General features: G+C 36.3%; 1 protein-coding gene and 2 long non-coding RNA genes across 4 annotated transcripts in view; 2 read left to right on the plus strand and 1 right to left on the minus strand.

Moving 5' to 3' along the window:
- Positions 1-2,529, plus strand: part of LOC109587637 (uncharacterized) — a 3,508-nt gene extending 979 nt beyond the window's left edge. The window contains exons 3-4 of one of the 2 annotated variants that reach the window (XR_002187721.1): positions 12-164; positions 2,242-2,529. This is a non-coding gene — a long non-coding RNA (uncharacterized LOC109587637). The remainder of the gene's footprint in view (positions 1-11; positions 165-2,241) is intronic. The other variant, XR_002187722.1, reaches the window with a different exon arrangement.
- Positions 2,530-4,240: 1,711 nt separating this feature from the next.
- LOC109587640 (uncharacterized) lies at positions 4,241-9,825 on the minus strand. Its single transcript, XR_002187724.1, has 3 exons — positions 9,767-9,825; positions 4,558-4,595; positions 4,241-4,375 (listed from the first exon to the last, which is right to left on the minus strand). It is a non-coding gene; the product is annotated as an uncharacterized LOC109587640 (long non-coding RNA).
- LOC100636849 (uncharacterized protein K02A2.6-like) lies at positions 4,763-9,121 on the plus strand. The gene has a single exon (XM_003390449.3). It carries the CDS (start codon positions 5,044-5,046, stop codon positions 9,019-9,021), a length of 3,978 nt encoding a protein of 1,325 aa, XP_003390497.2. The 5' UTR covers positions 4,763-5,043; the 3' UTR covers positions 9,022-9,121.
- Positions 9,826-10,436: the final 611 nt, after the last annotated feature.

Genomic DNA, 10,436 nt, shown 5'->3' on the forward strand with positions numbered 1-10,436 from the left:
TCTAATTAAAGGTACACAGAGAGTAATATCGTTCTTACGTCAGATTGTCGAGCATGGCGGATTTTACAGGACCTCCGATCACACGTGGTGACAATAGAGAGGATACAGTTTGTAGGAGCGTGTAACCCACCGACTGACCGGGGAAGGAAACCACTGTCTCACAGGTACAGTATGCTGTAGTGGGCATTGAATACTGTATTATTTGGGAGGGATACATTTTTGTATTGCAGTATACCATATAGCACTTTAATTGGGTGTTTTTTATTTTGGCAATTGGCAGTCTGCAAGTGGAATTGTCAATGTTAAAACCACCAATCATTAATGAGTACAGTGTATGCTCAGTAATGGACGTGTACACTAAATTACCAAATTGAAAACTGCCAATTGTACATGTAATTTTATAGCAAAATTCCCAAAATAAAGCACTATACAGTATTTATTGGCAGTATGGTACTGTTGTAATGATACTGTGTGGTTTTATTGTTTGAATATGTTGTGGTGGGCATTGAATGCCTCTAGTTTGGGGAGTGGTAGATGTTTGTTTGTACAATGTTATAACTGGCTATTTTAATCATGCTGTGTGACTGCATCATTTGTACACGTTTGTGTTGATGATAATTACAAATCATTTTAATTTAATAATGTAATTAAATAATTAATAAAACTATAATAATTGTGACCATAATTGACAAAAGGTACCTTATGGTGGATAGGAAAATTGGTCTTTATAGCCTTAAAAATCCAACTTCCTGAGCTCCATTCATCATGAAATTACTCCAGAGGATGCAAAAAGTTACTTTGTAACTTTTAGAAACAATAGTTGTCTAACAGAGCACTCACAGGGTGATATTTTTCATCATAATGATGAACTTTAAAATCCGCCATAAGGTACCTTTTGTCAATTATGGTCACAATTGTTATTGTCACTACAAGGTATATGTACATTTGCATTGAAATGTAAACACACTTATGTGTGTGTGGGGGGAAGTATTTAATTGTTACGACTAGTTTTCATCTCTGAGAACTTGAGATCAATGTATGCTGATTTCCAAGTCCACCAATTTACTCCTTTAGCATTATTAGTTGAAGTATTAAAATAATGACCATTAAGATTTGAATTAAGGCAGTCATTATACCACCAGGCACAGAAATCTTAGTTTTTATAATATTTTCTGATACATATACATGTACATGTACATGTACTTATGTTGTGTAGCAAGTTTGAGCTGATTCCAATCAAACTTAGATTTTTTATGAATTTTTAAAGTTGTTTAAAAATCAGGTAAAAGTCCCTGTACTATAGTACAGGGGTGTTTGCCAAATTTTACCAAAATTGAAAAAGAGAGAAATCTTAGTTTTTATATTCCGATCAAATTTGGATTTTATACGAATTTTTTAAGTTGCTCAAAAATTGCCTGTACTATGTGTACATGTATATAGTACAGGGGTGTTGGCCAAATTTCTCCAAAATTAAAAAGTAGGAATTCTCAATTTTTGTAATATTTTCTGATACATATACTTGTCCTTATGTTGTGTATAAAGTTTGACTTAATTTTTTCTTATTTTTTCCGAGAGCGTGGGAATATTTTCGGATTCTTTTTATTAATTTTGGGAATTTTTTATATTTTTTTCTCACGAGTGTGGGAGTATTTTCAAATTTTTTAGTTTTATTTTTTGGAATTAAAAAAAAAATTTTCAGGAGTGTGGGAATTTATTTGAATTTCCTTTATTTAATTTTTGGAATTTTTTCTGATTTTTTCTCCGAGCATTGAAATATTTTCAGAATAGTTTTTTTATATTTTTCAAATTTTTTTCTGATTTTTTTGGCAGCGTGGGAATATTTTTGGATTATTTTATATTTTTTTTTGAAAATTTTTCTGATTTTTTTAGAAAGCATGAGAATATTTTTAGCTTTCTTAAATTTAATTTTTTTAATTTTTTGGATTTTTTATTATGAGTGTGGAAATATTTTTGGATAATTTTTATATTATTTTTCGAATTTTTTCTGATTTTTTTTCAACAGCCTAAGAATATTTTCATATTTTTTATTTAATTTTTGTAGTTTTTTGAATTTTTTATTATGAGTGTTATAATATTATTTGATTATTTTTGTTTTATTTTGGAATTTTTTCTGATTTTTTTACGAGATCATGGAAATATTTTTGAATTATTTTATTTTTATTTTTGGAAATTTTTCTGAATTTTTTCCAACAGCGTGGGAATATTTTCGAATTTTTTTAGAACTAAGAACCCTGTCAGGAAACACTCTCATTATTTCATACTCAATCCCTCTAGGACGTTGAGAGCTACGACCCAATCCTGAACCCTGTGCTCAATAGAGAAGTAAAGAAGACTGGAGGACGAGTTCTTATAACTCTTGGAGATCAGGAGATTGACTGGTCACTTTCTTTCACCATTTTCCTTTCAACGAGGGATCCTTCTGTTGAATTCCCTCCTGATCTTTGCTCTAGAGTCACTTTTGTTAATTTCACTGTCACAAGGAGCAGTCTACAGAGCCAGTGCCTTAATAGAATAATAACAATATTTATTAATATTTTTATTTTCATTATTTTGTCTTTTCTCTCTCTCTCTCTCTCTCTCTCAGGTTCTTAAATTCAAGAGACCAGACATTGAGCTGAATTTCACCAAAAGGGAAAAGGAAGAATTCTTTTTATTACATCAGTTTTCTGTACTTACATAATATTATGTTACATATAACGGTAGAAAGTTTGAGCTAATTCTGATCAAAATTGTTGCTATCAATTTTTTAGTTGCTCTAAGTATAGTAACAATTATTACATGATGTAATCTTTGTTGTGTCTATTTTTAGAATCATTACTGAGCTTGAGACTCTTAAGGAAGAGGCTCCAGAAGTTCAGAGGAAGTTGGAGGAGACTGATACTGTAATGGCTGAAGTTGACAGAGTCTCCCAGCAATACCTGCCTCTCTCAACCTCCTGCTCTGCCATGTACTTCACTCTGGAGTCACTCAATCAGGTAATTGAAATCATGTGACTGTCGTGTGATTTAGTGGTACTTTATTTTGATGATTTTGCTTGAAAAATACATTACACCAGGTTTTAATTGGCAAATTTGTCCATGCATGTATTACTAAACATTTCACTATTGAAAATTGTGATTGCAAAATGCCAAAAAAATTAATGTAAAAATCCCTGTACATGTACATGTACAGGGATTTTTTCAGAATTTGGCATATTTTTTAAATGGTCATAACTTGAAAAATTTAATTTGGAATCAGCTCAAACTCTGTACATAGCATAAGTACATCAATATGTATCAAAAAATTTAATAAGAATTGTTGGTGATTTTTGAGCCATTTTTCGGAAAAAACCATGGGCTATAGTACAGGAATTTTTTCAGAATTTGGCATATTTTTTTAAATGACTGTTACTTGAAAAATTTAAGTCAGAATCTGCTCAAACTTTCTACACAGTATAAGGACACCAATATGTATCAGAGAATGTAATAAAATTTTGAAGTGGTTTTTGAGCCATTTTTGGGAAAGAACACGTGCTTTTAGCTTTTGCTTTTTTTCGGAAAATTTACTATTTTTAAAATTGCTGCATATTTTAAAATTATTTTATTTGTTGGAATCAGCTTAATGTCAGTATTAATATTAACTAATCATTTCTTATTATTTATTATAGGTTGTGGACCTGAGGCTGAACTCATCATCTCAAGGACTGATCTCTCATTCATATACTGAAGATCTATGGAACTAAGGACTATAACACTATAAGACTGGTTTAATTAATTAAAATCATTGTTGACTTGTACTCTACATGTATGACTGAAGTGTGTTTGTTATTTTATTATCATTTTTCATGATTTCATCTCATTTCTGTTTATAAGTCATTGCACCTGCTTCTGCATTAATGGCTCTCGCAATAATTTTAATCAAAATTCATAATACCTTAGAGTGACTTTTAATTGCGGGTACTAAATTTTGTGATTTTAGCACAAGGTAGATTTTGCTGGTATTAAAAATTGCGATTAAGTAATTATTACTAATAGTTATATGGCATCATGATGTCATTATTAATAATTGCACGTATTAATAATTGCGATTTTTAACCCAAACGCAAAATTCGCAATTAATAGTACCCGCATTTAAAAGTAACCTTAAGGTAATCAATGATAAAAAGACAACTTTGTGCATTAAACAAAAAATAATGCTAAAATTATAAACAATAATGTTATGTAATTCTTTATAATCTTCATTTAATATACAGCTTCTAACAGCAAACAATTAACCTATAGCAATGACAACATATTTAACAATACTATACTTAGAATACTTCTCAATGCAGTCTTCAATAGCAGAGAATTGTACTTATCCTCTTAGTGTCATTAACCTAACAATGGAATGTAGTTCATCATACATAGTTACTGTTAGTATCTATTCTTCTTGTATGTAGTGCTCTTAGCATCACTAGCAGTAGTAGCCACTAGTGATCCCAGGCAGTGTCATGTGGAGGCGGCACTACATTGCTGCCCACACTAGAACAGAGAACAATATAATTATATTGACACATACCTAATGTACTTGAACCTTTAACAGGAACTTGCTATAACCTTAGGAAAGAGAAGGTTAATACATGATGTTATAAATTGTGCATTATTATTTTGAATATTGTAGAATTATTATTATGATGATTACTGTTAATATTACTATTGTTATTGTTATTATTATTACCATTATTATTATTAATGATTATTATTATTATTACTGATTATTATTATTATTATTATTATTCTTTTTCTGCTTTTGTTAATCTTATTCATACATGCATGATGTTCTTCCTATAGGTTACTTAACTAATGACGTCATGATTCCTTTTCTATATATGCATGCTTTTATTCATTTTACAGTTGTTGTAGTTGTCGTTGTACTGTTGTGTAGTTCGTTCTTTTCTAAGAGATTTTTAATCCTTAAAGTTATTCTTCTCCCACGACATTTCCTTCACCACTTCGGGCACAACATTTGGCGACGAGGGTATTGGTATTCTGCTCTTCTACTACGATGTCTGCTCATGGAAAGATGGGTACTTTCGAATCCGCGAGAGAATCGTGGATTTCTTATGCTGAACGTCTCGATTTCTACTTCTTGGCAAATGGTATCACGGAAGATGAGACCAAGAAAGCAATCTTCATCACCGTCGTGGGAACTCAGACGTATTCCTTGCTAAAGAGTTTGCTGCAGCCTCAGACGCCCAGAACTGCCAGTCTAGATGAAATGAAGTCCGCTCTGGAGGCGCACTTTAGTCCTAAACCTTCTTCTATTGTACAAAGGTACAAATTTCATACTCGTATTCGTAAACCTACTGAGACAGTGGCTACCTATGTTGCTGAGCTAAGAGCTATAGGGGAGCACTGTGATTTCGGGGATTCGCTGGAAGAAATGATCCGTGACCGTCTCGTTTGCGGGATCAACAATGCAAGGATCCAGCGTCGTTTACTGCAGGAGCCAAGTTTGACTTACAAATCAGCGTTTGAGAAGGCTCAGGCTATGGAGTTAGCTGCTCAGGATGTGGCCAACATGACAGAGAGTAAGCCTGTACCTGTACACCACATACGCAATAAACATGGCTCAAGCAAACACACTACTGCTGCTCAACACTCTGGGGCTAGTCAACACTCTGGTGGTGCTAGTAGCTCTACTAAGGTGGAATGCTACAGATGTGGTGGGAACCATTATGCTACAAAATGTCATTTTAGTCAAGCAGAATGTAGAGCATGTGGCAAGAAAGGTCACCTTGCTCGTGTTTGTCGTAGCTCAGCTAAAGGATTGTCCCAGACGTCAAAGCAACCTCAGTCGGGAAAGTCAGGCCCTCCAAGGACAGGTCATCATAACTCAAACCCACAGTTCCCTACCCATAGTCTAAACCAAGAACCACATCCGTCACCACCCTCTTCTCCTGAGACAGACTACCCACTGTTTACATTTCATGCTAACACCAAGCCCATTGTTATTGCAGTCCAAGTAAACAGCAGCAATTTACACATGGAGCTAGATACTGGGGCTTCCCTTTCTTTAATTAGTGAAGCCACTTACAAATCTCTCTTACCTGTTCTCCCTCCACTCTCTCCTACCTCTGTTGTTCTAACTACTTATACTGGTGAGAAGATTTCTCCTCTCGGTTCTGTTGATGTCCAGGTTCTCTACCAGTCCCAGGAAGCTACACTGCCTTTGCTAGTAGTTGCAGGAGAGGGACCAAGTCTCATTGGCCGAAACTGGCTGGAGCATATTAAATTAAACTGGTCAGACATTAAATTAATTAATTCTTTCTCTTCTTTAGGTGCTGTCCTGGACTCACATGCAGAAGTTTTTCGTCCACAGTTGGGAAAACTTCGTGACGTTACTGCCAAGCTATTCGTCAAAGAAGACGCCCGTCCTCGTTTCTTCCGCCCACGGTCGGTGGCTCATTCGTTAAAAGAGAAGGTCTCCGAAGAGATTGACAGACTACAAGAGCTCGGGGTCATCACACCAGTCACTCACTCGGAGTGGGCAGCTCCCATAGTTCCTATCCTGAAGGGGGATGGATCAATCAGGTTGTGTGGAGACTATAAAGTCACCGTGAATCCTGTACTTCATGTTGACACTTATCCACTGCCTCGCATCGAGGATCTCTTTGCTGCTCTCTCTGGTGGAAAAGTATTTTCCAAGCTGGACCTCAAGCACGCCTATCTACAGGTGCCATTAGATGAGGACTCCAAGAAGTACACAACTATAAATACACCGAAAGGATTATTTCAATACGAGCGATTGCCATTCGGGGTCGCGTCAGCTCCATCTCTTTTCCAAAGAATCATGGAAAATCTTCTTCGTGATCTACCTCAGGTCAGTGTGTACTTAGATGACATTCTTGTCACAGGTAGAGACACCTCAGATCATCTTAATAATCTGCATCTCGTTCTTCAGCGACTTGAATCAGCTGGTTTAACTCTTAAAAAGTCTAAATGTACTTTTGCTGTTCCTTCCGTGGAGTATCTGGGCCACGTCATCGATGCTCAGGGTCTCCATCCGTCTGAATCGAAAGTAAAGGCTATTCGTGATGCACCATCACCTACTAATATCACAGAGCTCAAATCTTTTCTGGGTCTCTTGAACTATTATCACAAATTCCTTCCTAATTTATCCACAGTACTTTCTCCTTTACATCGCCTATTGAGAAAAGATGAAAAATGGAAATGGACTCAGGAACAAGAGAACTCCTTCATACAGGCTAAGGGTCTATTACACTCCTCCTCTCTACTGGTTCATTACGATCCAAGCAAACCACTAATAATATCTTGCGATGCTTCACCCTACGGGCTTGGAGCTATACTTAGTCATCAAATGGATGATGGATCAGAGATGCCCATTGCATTTGCCTCTAGGACCCTGGCTCCAGCAGAGAAGCGATATTCCCAGCTAGAGAAGGAAGCACTTGCAATAATCTTTTCAGTTGGAAAATTCCATGACTATATTTACGGTCGTCATTTCACTCTCTACTCAGACCACAAGCCGTTGCAATACCTGCTGAATGAATCTAAACCCCTTCCAACTATGGCTTCCTCTAGGATTCAACGCTGGGCTATTACACTGTCTACTTATTCTTACACTATAAAGCATAAACCTGGGAAGCAGCTCTCACATGCAGATGCTCTCAGTCGACTCCCTTTATCTGATCAGCCCTCCCTAGTTCCTCAACCACAAGATGTTGTGCTGCTCTTTAATCATCTCTCTGAGACTACTGTTTCAGCAGCCAGTATTAAAAGGGAAACAGATAAAGATCCATGTCTATCACGCCTACGTAACTTATTAGTTACAGGGAATCACATTCCTACAGACTGCCAGGAGTTTCAACCATTCATCAGAATTATGACAGAACTCAGTGTGACTGATGGTTGTGTACTCCGGGGATCTAGAGTCATAGTTCCTTCTTCACTGCATTCAATGATACTCTCCCAACTCCATGACACTCATCCGGGAATTAATAGGATGAAAAGTCTGGCCCGTTGCTATGTGTGGTGGCCAGGCATTGATAAGCAGATAGAAGATGTTGTTGCTAAATGTCAGATTTGTCAGGAGAATCGTTCAGCTCCACCTCAGGCTATAGTTCATCCTTGGGAATGTCCCAAGGCTCCTTGGGTTCGTGTACATGTGGATCATGCTGGTCCTTTTATGGGTCACTATTTCCTCATACTAGTTGATGCCTACTCCCGATGGATCGATGTTCACATGGTACCTTCAATAACTACAGAAGCAACTATCAAGGTTCTCAGACAGATTTTTAGTATTCATGGTCTGCCTGAACAACTCGTTTCGGATAATGGTCCTGCTTTTGCAAGCCATGACTTCAATGAATTCATGAAACGAAATGGTATTCGCCATTCTCTCACTGCTCCATACCATCCTCGATCGAATGGATTGGCTGAAAGGGCAGTTCAAACATTTAAATCCACAATTAAGAAACTGGAAGGTCCTTTACTCGATCGAATACCACGATTTCTTTTACAGTACAGGATAACGCCTCAGACCACGACTGGTCAATCTCCAGCAGAATTGCTAATGGGGCGAAGGCTACGTACTATTTTTGATTTAATGCATCCTGATCTGTCTAAGAAAGTTCATGCCAAACAAGATAATAGTACATCATCACATAAGCCTGTTCGATCATTTAAAGTTGGTGACAAATTATTCGCTAAGAATTTCTCAGGATCTCCTAAATGGCTTCCAGTAGTTGTTACTAAAGTTACTGGTCCTTTGTCATACTTGGTGGAAACTACAAATGGTATTGTAATGAAGAGACATATTGATCAATTACGTAGTCGCCATATTACTATGGACAATGATGATAGAGATCCTGATGATGAGCTCGATGAATGTGATGATTTCCCGATGACCATTCCGCCACCACCGTTACGCCCTCCAGTTCCGATACCAAGGGAGCCGCCTCCCCTTCGTCGTTCGTCTCGTCCAAGGACTCAAAGGGACCGTGGACCGTATGTTTGTTAAGCTAAAGGGGGAGGGGTGTTATAAATTGTGCATTATTATTTTGAATATTGTAGAATTATTATTATGATGATTACTGTTAATATTACTATTGTTATTGTTGTTATTGTTATTATTATTACTATTATTATTATTAATGATTATTATTATTATTACTGATTATTATTATTATTATTATTATTCTTTTTCTGCTTTTGTTAATCTTATTCATACATGCATGATGTTCTTCCTATAGGTTACTTAACTAATGACGTCATGATTCCTTTTCTATATATGCATGCTTTTATTCATTTTACAGTTGTTGTAGTTGTCGTTGTACTGTTGTGTAGTTCGTTCTTTTCTAAGAGATTTTTAATCCTTAAAGTTATTCTTCTCCCACGACATTTCCTTCACCACTTCGGTCACAACACATGACACATACTGTAAGATATGTCCATTTTTAAATATCTGAACGTGTGATTTTGGAGAGGGAATTTGGGTGAATTCGGCATTTTGATAATAGCCATTCACCAAAATAAAACCCACCATTATGAACCATTATGTACACATGTACATGCTCAATGGGACATGGACACAAATTAAAACACACCAAAATTTAGCAGTTCAACAAATGCCACAACTTCAAATTACCAGAAGCATGCTAGTTTGGATAATTTTAATTGCATTAGGTAGCTATTTAAAAACTGATTTATGAAGCACAAAATTTAGACACATCAAATGTCCATTATGTACATGTACATGTATTTACCAGTGAAAGTGTGAGGAGCAGTTAGGACATGTAACCACATCTTCACTAAAGGCGGATTTACAATATTACGCTAGTCCTGACGTTACGTTGACGCTGGAATAGAATCTGGTTCTATTCCAGCGGAAAGCATGCGTCAAAGGTCAAATCGCCCACGCTTTTGATTAAAAATTGACGGTACGCTGGCCTAATGTCATATTGTAAATCCGCCTTAAACCTGAACAACAGATCCATTGAATGACAAACCCCACATCCTGTACCATTAGCTGAACATTTCTACATAAAAATATTACAAGATAACATGTTACTAGTCACATGTACATCATGCATGACTACCAATAGGAGGGGGCAAGGGGGAATTAGCACTAGGCCCCCAAATAAAGGGGCCCCCTAGTCTCAGGTTAATAGTAAACTCTTGGGCTTAATTGGGGGCCTAATACAAACTTTAAAATACAACTTTCAATATTGATGATATACATGTTATTAAATGTAGACAAAACCTTCAAAAGATGTACATGTACTTACTTAACATAAATCATATCATTATCAGGACCCCATCAAAGTTATTGTCCTATGGTCCATGCACATACGTATATATAGCCTATTTGGAGCCTGTGTACATGTACATGTATATACTGTGTTGTACCTGGTGATGTGACTTACATGTAGGAAT

Source organism: Amphimedon queenslandica, unplaced genomic scaffold (assembly GCF_000090795.2).
Source record: "Amphimedon queenslandica unplaced genomic scaffold, v1.1 AMPQUscaffold_12498, whole genome shotgun sequence".
NCBI classification, from domain to species: Eukaryota; Metazoa; Porifera; class Demospongiae; order Haplosclerida; family Niphatidae; genus Amphimedon; species Amphimedon queenslandica.